This window comes from Rhinopithecus roxellana, chromosome 18 (assembly GCF_007565055.1).
Source record: "Rhinopithecus roxellana isolate Shanxi Qingling chromosome 18, ASM756505v1, whole genome shotgun sequence".
Taxonomy (NCBI): domain Eukaryota; kingdom Metazoa; phylum Chordata; class Mammalia; order Primates; family Cercopithecidae; genus Rhinopithecus; species Rhinopithecus roxellana.
The window spans coordinates 44,305,117-44,323,578 of NC_044566.1; the positions used below are offsets into that span (position 1 = coordinate 44,305,117).

The 18,462-nt window shown below is 39.0% G+C and overlaps 1 protein-coding gene across 1 annotated transcript in view; it reads right to left on the reverse strand.

The window, feature by feature from the left end:
* The window catches only part of RB1 (RB transcriptional corepressor 1), a 177,317-nt gene extending 165,404 nt beyond the window's left edge, over nt 1-11,913 (reverse strand). Inside the window, exons 1-2 of the mRNA XM_010363858.2 lie at nt 11,587-11,913; nt 8,213-8,339 (exon numbers count right to left, since the gene is read on the reverse strand). Of these exons, the coding sequence (XP_010362160.1) occupies nt 8,213-8,339; nt 11,587-11,726 (267 nt within the window). The 5' untranslated portion in view covers nt 11,727-11,913. The remainder of the gene's footprint in view (nt 1-8,212; nt 8,340-11,586) is intronic.
* Nucleotides 11,914-18,462: the final 6,549 nt, after the last annotated feature.

Below are 18,462 nucleotides of genomic sequence, written 5' to 3' on the forward strand. Positions count from 1 at the left end.
CCACTACTGGGTATCTACCCAAAATAAAAGAAGTCGTAATATCAAAAAGAGACTTCCACTTGTTTACTGCAGCATAATTCACAACTGCAAAAGTATGGAATCAACCTAAGTTCCATCAACTGATTAGTGGATAAAGAAAGTGTGGTATATATCTCAACAAACTAGGCACTGAAGTAACATACTTCAAAATAAGAAGAGCCATCTATGACAAATCCACAGCCAACATCATACTTAAGAGGCAAAAGTTGAAAGCGTTCCCCTTGAAAGGCAAAACAAAACAAGGATGCTCTCTCTCTCACCACTCCTATTCAACATAGTATTGGAAGTCCTAGCCACAGCAATCAGACAAGAGAAGGAAATAAAGAGCATCCAAATAGGAAAAAAGGAAGTCAAACTATTCCTGTTTGCAGATGATGATTCGATACCTAGAAAAATCCCATGGTCTCTGCTCAAAAGTTCCCTCAGCTGATAAGCAAAGTTTCAGGATATAAAATCAATGTACAAAAATCACTAGCATTCCTATGCACCAACAACACCCAAGCTGAGAGCCAAATCAAGAATGCAACCCATTCACAGTAGCCACAATAAAGAATAAAATATCTAGGAATACAGCTAACTAGGGAGGTGAAAGCTCTCTACAAGAAACACTGCTCAAATAAATCAGAGATGACACGAACAAATAGAAAAACATTCCATGCTCATGGATGAGAAGAATCGATATCATTAAAATGGCCACACTGCCCAAAGCAATTTACAGATTCAATGCTGTTCCTATCAGACTACCAATGACATTCTTCACAGAATTAGAAGAAAAAAAAAAACAAACAAACAATTTTAAAATTCACATGGAACCAAAAAAGAGCCTGAATGGCCAAGGCAATCCTACACAAAAAGAACAAAGCTAGAGGCATCACATTACCCAATTTCATCCTTTTAAAAGATGTAGTTCAAAGGATATGAACTAGCAAATACATAGGATGAACAAGTCCAGAGATCTAATGTACAACATGAGGACTATAATAAATAAAATGGTATTGTATTAGAGATTTTTGTTAAATACATAGATTTTAGCTGTTTTTTTGTTTTTGTTTTTGTTTTTGTTTTTGCCCAGGCTGGAGCACAGTGGCGTGACTTCAGCTCACTGCAACCTCCGCCTCCCGGGTTCAGGTGATTCTCCTGCCTCAGCCTCCACAGTAGCTGGGACTACAGGTGCCACCACCATACCCAGCTAATTTTTTGTATTTTTAGTAGAGACAGGATTTCACCATGTTGGCCAGGCTGGTCTCAAACTCCTGACCTCAAGTGATCCACCCACCTCGGCCTCCCAAAGTGCTGAGATTACAGGCATGAGCCTCCCTATCAAAATCCCAGCTGCCTTTTTTTAAAACAGAAATTTACAAACTGATCCTAAAAATTCACGTAGAAATTCAAGCACCAAGAGTAACCAAAGTAATCTTGAAAAAGAAAATCAAAGTTGGAGAACTCACACTTCCATATTTCAAAACATACTACAAAGCTATAGTAATCAAAATAGCATGGTACTACCATAAGAATAAACATACAGAGCAATGGAATAGAACTGAGACTCCAGAAATAAACCTGGCTTTTATAGTCAACTGATTTTCAATAAGGGCACCAAAACAATTCAGTGAAGAAGGAATAGTCTTTTCCATAAGTGGTACAGGGACAACTGGATATCCACATTCAATAGACTGGAGTTAGACCTCTTCCTCACATCATACACAAAAATTAACTCAAAAAAAAAAAAAAACAAACAAAAAACCCAAGATTTACAAGTAAGACCTAAAAACCATATGACTCTTAGAAGAAAGCATAGAATAAGTCATCATGACCTTGGGTTAGTCATGGCCGTCTTAGATACAACATGAAAAGCCCAAGCAACCAAAAAACAAAAAAAAACAAAAAACAAAAAAAAATAGAAAACTGGACTTCATCAAAATTAAAATCCTATGCTGCAAATGACATCATCAAGAAAGTGAAAAGGCAACTCACAGAATGGGGGGGAAGTCTGCAAATAATAATATCTTATAAGAGACATGCATAAAGAAGAAGCTTTAACTACATCTTAAAAACAGAATTTAGGCTAAAGGAAAAAAGAAGAGTATTCCAAAAAAAGGGGAGACAGCATGAATATGAATACTAAGGGAGGAGAACACAGGCATTGGGGGCCATCAATGGAAATAAAAAATAAGACTGGAAGGAAGGTTAAAGCACAGACTATGGAGAACTACAAATACTGAGACAGTTTGGACTTTACTTCTTCATAATGGTGGTGGGAGCATGGGAGGGTGTTACAATGGAGGCTATTGAGAGTGGGTTGTAACAATGAAAAATAAATTTTAAAGCAAAAGGGGCAAACTGTAAACCAGTCTTTTCTAAAACTCAGGCACAGGATGGATTAGATGGAGAAAACAAGAGACTAGTCAGAAAGAGGCACTAAAACATGCATAAAAAAATGCCCAAGTCAATGACATAAGCTTCCACCTTCTGAAATTAAAAAAATAAAAAGGAAACTAAAACCAAAGCAAACAGTAAAAACCAAGCACTGCTGGTAAGAGAAAGGAAGGGACAGATGTGAGAGGCAATGCAAAAAGATAACTTGAGACTGAATGGATAGGTTTAAAATAGGAGTCTGGTATCGTTTTAATTAGTCCTATGGATAGACAATATCAAGGCAAACCTGTAAAGGAAGCAAATGGTAATGTAAAATGGTAACTTCTTCCTAGAATGTAGAAAGCTGCAGAGTATTGCTCCCACCCTCACAACAAGAACAAGCCAGATAAGGAATAAAAACATAACGTTTTTTGAAATCAACATATCCTTTCCTTATATTTCAGATTAATTTCCCCTAAAAAAAGGAACCTCCAATGAGAGAAAATATATAAATAATGGCTCATCTGTGGCACAGCATGAAAGGAAGAGACACAGGGAACCCTAACAAAAGTAAAAAGTATTCAGCTAAAAATTTTTAATGAATGCTGATTACAAAACAAAAATCCATTTAAATATAAAAAATAAACAGGTTAAAATCAAAATGAAGGTAAAAGATATATAATGTGAACAGTGATCACAAGAAAAGTGGAATGGATATGTGGACACTGTAGAACAAAAGATACAAATTTGGATTAAAAAAGCACGTTGCATAATGATAAAGGTACCAATTTACCTAGAAGGCATAAAAATTCTAAACTTGTATGCACCCAAGAATAAAGCTTTAAAATACACTAATAGAGGCCAGGTGCGGTGGCTCATGCCTGTAATGCCAGCACTTTGGGAGGCCGAGGAGGGCAGATCACGAGGTCAGGAGTTCAAGACCAGCCTGACCAACACAGTGAAACCCTGTCTCTACTAAAAATGCAAAAATTAGCCGGGTATGGTGGCACATGCCTATAATCCCAGGTACTCGGGAGGCTGAGGCAGGAGAATCGCTTGAACTCGGAAGGCGGAGGTTGCAGTGAGCCGAGATCGTGCCACGCACTCCAGCCTGGGTGACAGAGCAAGACTCCATCTCAAAATAAAATAAAATAAAATAAAAAATACATTAATAAAAAACAGAATTTTAAAAGGCCATTCTAATTACAGTTGGAAGCTTCATATTTCTCCCTCAGTAATTAGTAAAATACACAGAAAGAAAATCAATAAGGATATGGATGATCTACTGTACCTTTTCTATGTATACACAAGTATACACAAATACTTACCATTGTGTTACAATTGCCTACAATGTTCAGTACAATAACATGCTGTACATGTTTGCAGACTAGGAGCAACAGGCTATATACCACACAGCATAGGTGTGGCATAGGCTATACCATCCAGGTTTGTGTAAGTACATGCTATGATGTTCACACAACAATGAAATCACCTAATGACGCATTTCTCAGATGTGTCCCCATTGTTAAACAACACATGACTGTATTTATTTAAAATATAACCACCATATCACAAAAATAAGTAAGTGGCTCTATCAAGGGTAATATATCCCAAAGCTCTTTGAGATATGTATATACCCATACATTTCATATACATATATATGTATGTATAACAAAAAGCCTATGAGGTTCATATTCAGGCATTATTTCTGCCTTACAGGTTAGCAAACTGAGACTCATAGAATTAACCAATTTGCCTAAAATCATATAGCTACAATATAATTACAACCAAAGTTTTCTGCCTTGAGGTCCAAGGCATTTTCCATTCTACTACACTGCCAATGAAGATGCAGAAAGTACACCAAAATTCTAACAGCTGATTCACCTTAAGTCACAATATGAACAGCACCTTAGCCAATTTCTTAATGGAAAGTCCTATTCATATGCTAAGCAACATGAACACAATCTAACCTTATGAACAATATTATGAAGATTATGAAGAATTAATCTTTATTATTACACTTCACTAAATATTTATTTAAAAAAAAAAAACACTTTTCTAGACAAAATACCACAAACTTTAAAGGGATTAATACATGCTTTCATGTATGCATAAACAACTTTTCTGACTCTAAAGTACTTAAAAATAGGAGTTTTAACAAACATACTGCATCAAAATCACTACAATGCATTTAAAATTGTAACCATTTTAACTGATATCCTAAATTCTCCAAAAAAATTACATTAATGATAAAATTTTCTGGGGTATTTCTTAAGTAAAATTATTCTGTTTGCAAGACCTAATATACACACTCATTGACTCTAATAAGAGCTTTATATGCATTAATTTATTTAATCTGCACAATAACTCCAAGATCCAGAAATTATTGTCAGTCCCTTTTACAGATAAGAAAACTAAGGCTCGAAAATTGTAGATAACATGTTCAGGATAATGGAGTTAGGACATAGTATATCTGTTTGACTCTTAATCCTTGCTCTTAACCCATCCTCTATCCCAATAAACATCACCTACTTTCTATTGTTAAAAAGGGTTTCCTTTTTGACAATACTCCTCCTCTTGTTTCAAAGAAGACAGACAACTGCCACTAGAATAGCTGCACTGGAAACATACTCATTCTGTCATTACATTTGCTTCTTAGAACACACTCTATCACATTCTCCCTTAGATATTATTATATACATGAAGGTTAAATTCTCAGGCCAACCCTCAAAAACTTAACTGTCACTTAAAATCATATTTCAAGGAAAAGTCTGTTGATTTATAACACGACAACAGGACATCATCTTCTGTCATACCCTTCAAAAGCATACCTCAAATCCCAAAAGTAACATGAAATTCCTTTCTTACCTTCCTCCAGTACCTAGCCATAAATAATTTCACATATCCTAGTCCCCATCATGAGCTCCATTAGGAAATAAGATTTAAATTGGGCCAGTTCCCAGGGAAGGTAGAGACAAAGCCAGGATGAAAAAAGGGTAATAAAGCAGTAACATTTGCTTAAATATGTATTCAATTCTGAAGCTCAAAAGAGCCTCTACTGTTAAAACTATTATTTTTATAGTTTAGTACAAAAAAAAATGAGTTATGTGAACTAGGCTGGAAACCTAACTACTATATCAAACTTGCAAACAGATTTGGAACACAATGCACTTATAAATTGAAAACTACAGTATGTATACTCACTAATACTCTCTATAATCAGCTATCCCTTCCAAAATTTCTGAACACTAACAATCTAGTATTTTAGGAAGAGAAAAGTGAAGGAGCTCTGATTCCATTTAATTGTATATGCACAAAAACAGCTTTGTACATGAAGTACCCAAGTCAGTTAAAATATACACTAGATGCCCGGGGATTGTAATACCCAAGTCATGCATTCAAGATACTTCAGTATTCCTTTCTTTTTAGATAAGAAATGTGAGACTATGTTCAATTCTTTGGAAATTATGACACTTGTTTTCTCCTTTTTACTGCCAGAGATTTTATTTAATGGTTTTAAACAATTTTCTTATGGACATACATAAACACATTCTGCTGTGTTAATCAGATCAGTAAACACAGATATATACTCTTATACTACTATTTTGAGAAAGTAAATTCATTAAAAGTATCTGTCTGAAGTGTAATCTACCAATAATCATCAAGAGTCATAAAAATGTTCATAGCTTTTGATTTAGTAATTCATCTTATAAGAATTTATTCTAAAAAAATAATCAGAGATTCATTCATTAATTTATTTAACAAATTATCAAGGACTCACTTTGTGCCAGGCATTATTCTTATGAATACAAATGTTTATTACATTATTTTATAGCATCAAAACGTTGGAAAAAACCCAAATATCCAGTAGGAGTTAACAAATTAAAATACATCCAATAGCTAAAATATTATACTATCACTAGAAACTATATTACAAAAAAATTTAATAACATAAGAAAATGCTCATATGAGAAAAAAACAGGAAAATACAAAACTATGTGTAACTACATGTAACTACACATAACTACATGTATAATCTCAAATTTATATTTGAGATCTTATTTACTAGGGACCTTGGTCAAGTTACTCAACCTCACTCTACTCGGTGTCTTCATCTGTGAAAACAAAGATTTTACATTTCATATCTCAGTGGTTTTTAAACGAGTTATTTGTAGATTTGTAAAGGTGATTTTTTTTGTTTGTTTGTTTTTTTTATTTTATTTTTGAGATGGAGTCTTCTCTGTTGCCCAGTCTGGAGTGCAGTGGCGTGATCACGGCTCACTGCAACCTCTGCCTCCTGGGTTCAAGCAATTCTCCTGCCTCACCCTCCCAAATAGCTGGGATTACAGGCATCTGCCACTATGCCTGGCTAATTTTTTTAATTTTTAGTAGAGACGGGGTTTCACCATGTTGGCCAGGTTGGTCTTGAACTCCTGACTTCAAGTGATCACCCACCTTAGCCTCCCAAAGTGCTGGGATTACAGGTTTGAGCCACCACGCCCAGCCTTATTTTTATTTATTTATTTATTTATTATTTATTTATTTATTTTGCAACAGGGTCTTCCTCTGTTGCCCAGGCTGGAGTGCAGTGGTGTGATCTTGGCTTACTGTAACCTCCGCGTCCCAGGTTCAAGTGATCCTCCCACCTCAGCCTCCCAAGTAGCTGGGACTACAGGCACACGCCACCATGCCCAGCAATGTAAAGTTGTTTTTTTTTTTTTTTTTTTTTTTTGAGACGGAGTCTCGCTCTGTCACCCGGGCTGGAGTGCAGTGGCCGGATCTCAGCTCACTGCAAGCTCCGCCTCCCGGGTTTACGCCATTCTCCTGCCTCAGCCTCCCGAGTAGCTGGGACTACAGGCGCCCGCCACCTCACCCGGCTAGTTTTTTTGTATTTTTTAGTAGAGACGGGGTTTCACCATGTTAGCCAGGATGGTCTCGATCTTCTGACCTCGTGATCCGCCCGTCTCGGCCTCCCAAAGCGCTGGGATTACAGGCTTGAGCCACCGCGCCCGGCCGTAAAGTTCTTATACTATTGCCCCAGTACATATAAAACTCTAGTAATTATTTGCTGCTTTTATTAAACATATACATTTATACATATGCAAAGAAAAACATGAAAGGAATATATCAAAATATTTTCAAGATCCTGAATTCTAACAAAACTAATTCTGAGTCAACCAGGAAATCTGAACACTGATTGCATATTAGAAGGTATAAAAATTATTTTATAAGGTATGGCGGTGTTTTTTTAAAAGTCCTTATATTATAGTGAATAAAATATAACTAAGACCTGCTTTAAAATAGTTTGGTGGGAGGCATATATGGAGAGATTTTTTTCAAACTTTTTTTTTTTTTTTTTTTTTGAGATGGAGTCTCGCTCTGTTGCCAGGCTGGAGTACAGTGGCACAATCTCGGCTCACTGTAACCTCCACCTCCTGGGTTCAAGCAGTTCTCCTGCCTCAGCCTCCCAAATAGCTGGGACGACAGGCACATGCCACCACACCCTGCTAATTTTTTTTTTTTGTATTTTAGTAGAGACAGGGTTTCACCATGTTGCCCAGGCTGGTCTCGAACTCTTGAGTTCAGGCAATCCGCCTGCCTCGGCCTCCCAAAGTGCTAGGATTACAGGCGTGAGCCACCGTGCCCAGCCTCAAACATTTTTTAATGTTAGCAGAGGTAAATTTCCTCTGGGTAGTGGAATTATTATTAGCTTTTATTGTCTTTATATTCTTCTATCTTTCAATTTTTGTATAGTGATTTGAAGTTGTTTTTAAAATGAGAAAAAAAAAATTTCAAAACATTTTAAGAAAATCCTTACCAATACTCCATCCACAGATGAAACTTTCTCCCAAGTTAACCAAGCTCTCTCTCTGACATGATCTGGTATCTTTAATTTCTGACATAACGCAGTAAAATCAGGTTCTTCGGTTTCTTCAAACTCAAGCCTACCAAATGAAAATAATCATATAATTGGCATATACTTATAAATCAAACTGATTCAGTACACACTTGTTTCAACAGTTTGCACATAACACTATTGTGAAAGAGAACATTATTAAATACTTTAAGATCTTATTTTATCTTAGAAAAAATTACACTTCAAATTTAAACATGATTATCTTTTTCATGGTCATTCCAAAATAAGGATACCACACAGTGAAAAATATTTGCTTGCATGATAAGTCAAATATACTTCAGAGCAGCAAACACTTCTGTGAAGGAAAGTAAATGTAATAGCTAAAGCTGTTTGGGAAAATAGGATAAAGATAACAAGAAGAAGATAAAAACCCATAGATAATATTATACAATTCAACGCCAGCGACTTTGTTGAACTGTAGTCTACTCTTATCAATGTTTCATATAACCTCTCTATCTACTAGCACATCTTACATGATGTGACTGTTTATTTTTGTCCTTTCTCCTTAACAAAGACAAGCATTCAATAAATTCTTGTTGGCTAATTTCTTTTCATTCATCTAATTTCTATGTGACATCTAATAATAAGAATGGTACAAAGAACAATTAATAATTTTTGAGTATTTACTATGATCCTGTAGAAAGTACCTTAAACATATGGTTTCACTGAATCCCGGCATCAGCCCTTTTAGATAAGTATTCTCATCTGTAAAAGTAGACATTTACAGATGTGTATCAAATCAGAGAAGTTAAAGAACTTACCTGAGGTCTCAGCCAGTAAGAGGTAAACCACCATGTGAGCCTAACAGTCTAACTCTATAATCCATGCCCTCGACCACTATTCTAGATTGCCAATTCCTCCTTCAAAACATAATTCTTTTTTTTTTTTTTTTTTCTTATTTTGAAATAGGGTTTCACTCTGTCATCCAGGCTGGGGTGCAGTGGTGAAATCATGGCTCACTGCAGCCTCAAACTCCTGGACTCAAGGGATTCTCCCACCTCAGCCTCCTAAGTAGATGTGCTTACAGGCGTGCCACAGCGACTGGCTAATTTTTTTAAATTTTTTTGTAGAGACAGGGTCTTGTTTTGTTGCCCAGGCTCCTCTCAAACTCCTGGCCTCAAGCAATACTCCCACCTTGGCCTCCCAAAGTGCTGGCATTACAGGCGTGAGCCAACATGCCTGGTCAACTTTTTTGTTTGTTTTTTTAAAGACTGGGGTCTTGCTTTGTTGCCCAGGCTGGCCTCCAACTCCCAAGCTCAAGTGATCCTCCTGCCTCAGCCTCCTGAGTAGCATGGACTACAGGTACACGCCGTCATGCCCAGCTCGAAACATGATTAACCTTTGATTATTTCAACAATGAATGTGGTATGCTGTTCCTAGTGACACTTTCCCTTCCAGCTACATTACTTAGGCCAGAGATAAGGCAACAGAAATAAGATCTCAACTCTCAAATTAGGAATGGAATCTGTCACTGGAAGTGCAGTTGGACTGAGCCCTGATTCCATCTCCAGGCAAGATGCTCAGCATCAGACTGCATGGCAGTGGTTCTACCCTTGCTGGTTAATTTACAGAGTTCAATTGTCTATGTTAATGAAACCCTTTGTGGGTAAGGATAATCAAGAACAGACTGTATCTTCTATGGATTTGACTTACAAGAGAATTTTTTATAGTTCCATTACTTAAAATATATAAAATAATGAGTTAAAAAATGAAAGAAACAGTCCTCTTTTTTCCAAGCAGTGGTCAGAACGTCAATATTCCTGGTTACCCTACCTTAGAGTATGCTTCCAAAGCTGTGTGCATAACATGGAATTCTTTAGAGTAGCCATTACTGCATTTTCCAAAGGGAAATTTTAAAGAATTGGATACATCAGAATTTAATCAGAAACTAAAGTCATGTCTTTTCCCAGAACATGCCCCAGACGTGGTTTTTAATTTTTTTGTTGTTGTTGTTTTGGTTTTTTAACGAATATGGTTTTTAACTGACCTATAAGACAGTTCATTTAAATATATAAATTTTTAATAGCCTTCCACGAGCCATTTCCTAAATCCCACTTCAATCTTTTCTGCCGTTAATTCTGTTAGTGTCTACCGAGTGGAAAGAAATGGGTGAGGGTGAAAGGATTTGGTGATGGGCAAGAATGGGGGAGAAAATAGTGAAAAACAGAAACAAGTCCCATTTCCCCTGCAATGAACTTGTAATCTCAAAGTAGAACCAGTGCTGACAATAATAATGACAATTACACTCTTTCAGTCACAGCTATTTAACCATAAAGTAGCACAATCAAGAAAAGTAAGATGATGCAATACAATAAACACTTCCCTTCAAGTTCTAGTGCATTCGCATGGACTTGCTTAAATTTAGATTCCACTTAATAAGGGAAAACGAAAATTTCCATTTGAGCACAGAACCACTAATTTTGTGCCAAAAACAAAGGCAAAAAGACGGGACACCAGGATCCTTGCTGGTTCAAAGTCAAAAGGCAAAATGGAAGTAATAATGTGACAAGCTGAAGCCGACTAACACGCAAGAAGAGTTCATCCAACAGAAAAAAAAAAGTTTAGAAACTTTCAAGCACTTCTGGTAAACGTCTCACGAAAGTTTTGCCCATGTATCAGTTCCTCTAAAGAGTTACGTTCCATCAATCACTACAGATGGCTTTGAGTCCCCAAGGCCTCGATGCATTATTGTTCTAAGAAGCCGCAAAGCTCCTAAGCCGAGTATCCTGCAGGCAATGGACACTCCGGACCCTGCGCTTCTTGTCCAAGGCTTTCTGGTTGGCCTCTCCCACGAATGGACTTCAGATGCAGTGCACGCCCAGAAGAAAATACTTCCCAACTGTTGCATCGCGTGAGACCAAAACTGAAAGTCAGACGACCACCGGAGTACTCCAGTTCTCAACCGGTGAAGAACTCTCCCACAGACACCATTTTTGTATTTTTATTTTTCGTTTTTTGCGTCTGATGGACGCTCGCAACGACCCTCTGCCTCTGAACCTCACAAGAGGGAACTGCACCTGTCACTTCGCTCAGGACCCTAGCCCCACCCGCCCGACACCTGTCAAGTTAAAGCCAAGACCCCTCCTCGCCTGCAACCCCAGAATCCTGTCACCATTCTGCAGACGCTCCGCGGTGGCGGGGGGCAGGGAGGGCGTCTCCTCACGCCGGGACCCGGCCTCCGGCGAGGACGCGTCCCCGCCGAGCAGCCTTGGCGCCTGCCCTACGCACACGGGGCGCCCTTCCCACGTGAGGCGGCGGCGGCTGTGCTCGCTCACCTGACCAGAGGCAGGTCCTCCGGGCCGCTGTCCTGCTCTGGGTCCTCCTCAGGAGGGGGCGGCGGCGGCGGCAGTGCCGGGGGTTCCGCGGCAGCAGCGGCGGCGGCGGCGGCCGTTTTTCGGGGAGTTTTGGGCGGCATGACGCCTTCCCGAGGCGGGAGCCAGCGAGCTGTGGAGGAGAGCCGGGGAGGGCGAAGCGCGCGCACGTCGGGGCACGCCCCGTCCTCTCCCGACTCCCGTTACAAAAATAATTTCAACGTCCCCTGAGAAAAACCGGACGCGCCCTCCCCCGCCCGGCAACTGAGCGCCGCGTCCAACCGCGGGAAAACGTCACTTCCGCCCGCGGCGTCACGTCCGCGAGGCTCCCGGGCCCGCCGGAGTTTGTGGGGAACTGGGGCGCCGGTCGGTGCGCGGGCTGGGACGCTAGATGGGGAGGGATAAACTGGGAAACCTGGCTTGGGTCCAGGAGCCTTCCCAGAGGCATCCGGCGCAGCCCGGACGTGTTTCTACCCGGAACCACCCCCTCCAAGCCGGGCTGCCCTTAACTGGGCTATACAAAGAGTCTGACGGGTGACTGTGGGCCGTATCCCTATCCTGGGGTCTAACAGGGAAGACGCTCGGGCCCCGCAGGTAGTATCTGGCTAGTGCACCCTCGGCGGGCGCGCCCCTCTCCTTCTCTGGGCGGCGCCCGCCCTCTCATCCCGCTCAATCCGTTTTGCAAAGTCGGCCAAAACAAAAAGAAACTTGGAGCGCTAATAGGTGCTGAACTTTACCAGTCACTGGAAGATACAAAATGTTAGACAGTTGCTGGCCTTTTGGGGGATCGGGAAAGGATCCCCCAAACAGTTGCTGGTTAGGGAAAGGAAGGGAGGGAGCTGTGGGGAATGAACGGATAGTAGTGTAATAAAAGATCGTAGTGGTGTAAGAACGGGAAGCACCGTGGAAACGTCTAAGGAAGATTTTCAGGGGAGCAGTAGCTGTTGAATAGAAATTTGTCAGGCAGGCCTGACATTTACTATGTACCAGGAACTGTGCTGGTCACCTTACATAATTATCTTATTTAATCCCCAGGAACAGCCTTTTTGTTTGTTTGTTTGTTTTTAACTTTAAGTTCCAGGATACAAATGCAGAACGTGTAGGTTTGTTACATAGACATACGTATGCCATGGAGGTTTGCTGCACCTATCAACCCGTCATCTAGGTTTTAAGCCCCGCATGCATTTAGCTAAGAAACAGCCCTTTCAAATGGGTAGTATTAGCTAGTCTAGCTTGCAGATGAGGAAACAGGCTCAGAGGAGTTAATTAATTTGTCCAATACCAGGGCAGATGGGTAGCAGAGGATTTGAACTCAACTCTATTTGATTCCACTTGTCCATTACATTATGTTGATGAAGAAAACAGTGAGAGAGAAGGAGCATGTGCAAAGGCACAATGACATCAGAAAAGAGCTTGCTGGGACTACCACCATCAAACATTGGCTTAAAGCTGTATCACTTCTATGTCTTGGTATTCATATCAATAGGTTATCTAGTTTGAGTACATATTTTCTTCTCTTTGGCAGGCACTGTTATTGCTCACTCTGAACTCACCAACTGAGAAGGAGTGAGATGGTTTGTGCTGTGAATAAAATACAGTTGTGCTCTGATGTAAATCCACTCATCCTGGAGTACCTGAGCAAGGTCTAAGGCAGGAAGAACCTTCAAGCAGGTCATGGCTGTAAGCCTCCTGAGTTTATCCCAGCAACTTGTATAAGGGATTATCTTTTTGTCTGCATATCATGACATGTGTGAAGATGTGTAAAGGTTTGGCAAGCACTGGCCTACTCAACAGCCAGTCCTACCTAACTTCAGAAATCTTTCTTGGAGGGCAAATGTCAGGAGGTAGGGTCCAGGCCCAGGTCCAACTACAAAGAAGGAATACAATTAAAGTGCTACTTCCATTCACCTCACCCTAGATTAGTTTAGGCAAGAGCTCAGGATGCAGTTTAGACATTTGAAAGATAAGGAGTAGTCTGCTAGGAGCCTGATAAATTGAAATACAGGGGTGGCACAGTTCTAAATATTATTAAATAATAATATTAAATATTACTGAGGATGTGACACTTCCAATTGCTGCAGCCATTGTAACGTGAGACAAGCCAACCTACAGAGAAGGTAGAAATGCTGAGATTGGTGCAGGAGGAATTTCAAAAGAATCTGGATCCTTAGTGTTATAAATGAGCCTCTTGATTGGGCCAGCCCTGGAGCTGAGCTAAGCTGAGATGAGGTTTTTACTTGTTTGCAACAGAAAGCATCATGACTGATAATGTTTCTCCTGTGTGTGCCTTCAGGATAGAGACCAAATCTTGGGTATCCTCGTTGCCTTAGTACCTAGCCCAGTGTTACGCATACAATAAATGCTTGCTTACTAAAAGTAGGGACAGCAGGAAAGCGAGGGAAAGTTCTAGGAACTGAAGTAAACTCTCTTCATATGTAGATATCACTTGCTTTAAAACCAGTTTATTTATTACCGTAGTACAAGTATGATAAAGAGATTTCTCAATTTACAAAAGAATGTATATTTGATCATGGATTAATTTAACTATGTTCACTAGTATGTAAAATATATTTCCCTGCAGCCATAAAAAGGAATGAGATCATGTCCTTTGCAGGAACATGGATGGAGCCAGAAGCCTTTATCCTCAACAAACTGACATAGGAACAGAAAACCAAACGCTGCATGTTCTCACTTATAAGTGGGAGCTAAACAATGAGAACACGTGGACATGAAGAGGGGAACAACACACACTGGGGATTACTTGAGGGTGTAGGGTGAGAGAAGAGAGAAGATCAAAAAACTATCTATCAGGTACTACACTTGTTACCTGGGTGGTGAAAAAATCTGTATACACCAAACCCCAGAGACACGCAGTTTACGTGTATAACAAACTTGCACATGTATCCCTAAACCTAAAATAATAGTTTTTAAAAGTGTGGTGTATATATCATAATATATACACATAAATAGATACATATATATACACACACATACATACCATAAAATAGACCCAGGAAGGGGAACAACACACACTGGGGCCTGTAGGGCGGAGGGTCAGGAGAGCTAATGGATGCTGGGCTTAATACCATGGTGATGGGTTGATCTGTGAAGCAAACCACCATGGCACACATTTACCTGTGTAACAAACCTGCACATCCTACACATATACCCGGGAGCTTAAAATAAAAGTTGAAGGAAAAAAATAATAAAATATATTTTTCATCTACACAACTCAGAAGCAATTGAGTTCACCATCAAAATCTTTACAGTTTTCTTTTGCACTACCAAAGAAATATTAGAATTTCGGCAGAGTCTAGACCGGGCACGGTGGCTCACGCCTGTAATCCCAGCACTTTGAGAGGCCAAGGCAGGTGGATCACCTGAGGTCAGAAGTTTGAGACCAGCCTGGCCAACATGGTGAAACCACATCTATACTAAAAACAGAAAATTAGCTGGGTGTGGTGGCGGATGCCTGTAATCCCAGCTACTCTGGAGGCTGAGGCAGGAGAATCGCTTGAACCCAGGAGGCAGAGGTTGCAGTGAGCTGAGATTGTGCCATTGTACAATTGCCTGTACAATTGTATTGTATTGTATTGTATTGTATTGTATTGTATTGTATTGTATTGTATTGTATTGTATTGTATTGTACAGGCATTGTACAATTGTAAAATTGTATTGTACAGGCATTGTACAATTGCCTGGGTGACAAGAGCAAGACCCTGTCTCAAAAAAAAAAAAAAAAAAGTTTCAGCAGAATCTTAAAAGAAGTTCCCCCTGAACTTGTTGAAATTCATGGATCTCTTCCAACCTGCTTGGTAATTTTAAGAAGATTGCTGTAAGACTCCTACAAAATATATATATATTTCTTAGATTTTCTATCTAGAGAGGGAACTCTCTTCAGCTTGAGACCCCTTCAGTGATATTAAAATTTGGGGAAGGATCTAAAAGGTCTTCATCAGTCTAAAAAGTCTTCCTTCAAAGTTTTTATACCCCCAAGCTACCACACTATTTCCATTTCTTAACCACTTAGCTCCTTAGAAGGGTAGTCCCCATTGGTTGTCTCTGCTTCCCCAATGTCTCAGCCTGCTGGTCCCTGGCTTTCTTTCACTACCACCAAGAGCACCCTACTGAAATCACTCTTTCAAATGTCGCTGATGATAATTGTCAATCCCATGGCTTCTTTTGGTCCTCAACCTACCTGACCTTTCTTGCAGTCAATATAGCTAACCACTTCCTCTTAAAAATTCCCTAGTCTTCCAGAAATCTGTGGTCTCCTTGTTCTCCTCCCTTGTTCCTTCATAAATTCCTTCACTAGTTCTCTTTCTGCCAGTCCCTTCAATGTAAGTGTTCCCTAGAGTAATGCTACTCAAAGTGTGGTTCTTGGACCAGTGTCAGTCTGCAAACTGTTTGTGTTTAGTCCACAAGGAAATAAGTACAGAAATTAAAAGGATAAGTGCTTAGCAGTGTTTATATTGATTTGACATTTCAGGACTATCCAAGTGCATGATCATTGGACATTGCTTGTTAAACAGTTCAGGTATTCTTCAACGTGGTTCTTGAGTTGCAGGTGGCATGGTTGTGTCCCTGTCATGTGCAATAGTACGACATTACAATGAGTAAAATTTCAAAGTTTGTCACCTGCAACCCAAGAGTAAAAATCTATGAAAATGTAAATATGTATTTACTTATATAACTTGTTGTTTTTACAATCATTTTCATTTTTAATCAAGCCTATTTTTTGGAAATTCTTACCTAAATTAGGGAAGTAAAAATTTGTGTCATTTGTTTTCACCCTAAATTATATAGATGGCAAAACAAGCCTTACTGTCCAATTTTGCCAGTACAAGACACACATCAGTAATGTGTTAGTAATCATAGTAGTAAACTAAATAATGATCAGAGAAGTAATTCCAAAGAATTAAACAACTAGGAGTTTGTACTAATTTTACTCAGAAGTATAATCCCCTGTTATTGAGTTTTTAGCCATAACTCATAGTGAAGTGCTAAAATCATTACAGACTAATGAAACAATAAAGCCATCAAACTTAGAGGACATTTATATACAAAATATTTTAAAAACTAATTATAAATTTGATAAAATATCTGAGTATTTTCTATCAAAATAAGCCCCACATGCAAGAAATTCATGGATCCAAAATCCATTTATTTCATTGAAAGATAATTGGAGTGACAGTTTTTGAAACTGGCTACTGATGAAAGATTGAAGATGAATTTTGAAAATAACGCATTGTTTCCGTCATTAAGGATAAAAGTTAAAAGTGATTATCCTGCTTTTGTTAAATTGCTTTAACTCTTCTTCCATTCCCTTCAACATACTTTTGAGAGACTAGTTTTTATACTACTAGTGTTGTTAAAATAAAATATAAAAACAATTTAGATATACATCATGTCCTGCAAGTAGCATGTCACCAATTCAACCTAGATTAGATAATTTAACAAGCAAAGAGCCCACTCATTTGTCACATTAAAACTTCAAATATTAACATTCATGCTGGTTGTTTAGTGGGAAATTGCTACTTCTCTCCCAACTTTTTGTTAGTTGTTATGGCTGTGAAATGATAAGTATTAGGAGGATAATGGCAATTCTCTTTATTAATGATCTATCGGGACACTTTCAATAAACAATGTACATTTTGTAATTTTTTTCTTTCATTTATGTTTGTTCTGATTATTTTTATTGAAATGTAATTCTATTTCTGTTTAATATAAAAAAGTGAGCTTGTACAATATTTGGTGTGCCTCTGTTTTCGTTATAATTTTTTGCAATTTGTTTCTATTTTACATTCCAAAGTGTTAATATCAGTTCATGACAAAAGGGTAATGAAAAAGAATGAAAAGTTCTTTCACAGATAGTGTGGGAAACACTGGTCTTCAAGCATCTTCAGTTCTCCTCTCTTCTTACTCTATTTCAATCCCATGACTTAAATAACTTCCAATATGTGCATGTTAGAGTCTTTCAGGTTTCAAGGAATAGAGACCTGTTCAGTTTATCTGAATTATTCAGGGTTAATAATAAGGTTTGGGGGGAAAAATGAAGAAAACAAAAAAGAATCCCTGCTGCTCCACTCATTTATCTTTTCATCCCCCAGCAGCAGGCTCCCCTCCTTCCCGCCATTGTGAATATCATCATCTTCATCTTTTTATGCTCTACTACTTCTTCTACACTGGCCTTCTCTCCATGCCACCAAACCACACTCCTCAGTGCAGAGAATACGATTGATTCTTCTAGTACACCAATTTCCATGAGCAGGACCAATTACATAATTTGCAGGGTCCAGAGGGAAAAAAATGCAGAACTCCTCATTCAAAAATTATTAAGAATTTCAAGATGGTGACAACAGAGCCTTAAACCAACCACAGAGTCTTTCTAACATGGAGAACTATGTGACTACACAGGCTGCATGTCCACGAAGCCAGACAGTCTATGAAGGTAGGTCTATATCTGTTCTCCTAACCAGTGGGGCTGCATGCCTAACATGTGCCCGGCACATAGTAGACATTTGACAAATACTTTTCCAATGAATGACTCTAACAACCTCATTTTAACTTAATTACCTCTGTAAAGACCCTATCTCCAAATGCAGTTTCATTCTGAGGTACTGGGAGTTAAGACTTCAAAATATAAATTTGAGGGAAACAGTGCAGCTCATGATACCTGGGACAAGAATGTTGGTGAGACTTTAAGCTCTCTTCTGATAAAGAGACTAGATATTTCTCAAAACAGATGGGGAAGGAGATTAAATATTCAAACAAATCTAGCCATCACAAAGGCTCTGGCTCATTTCTGGGGTGGTGGGGTGGGTAACAGAGGTGTAAAGA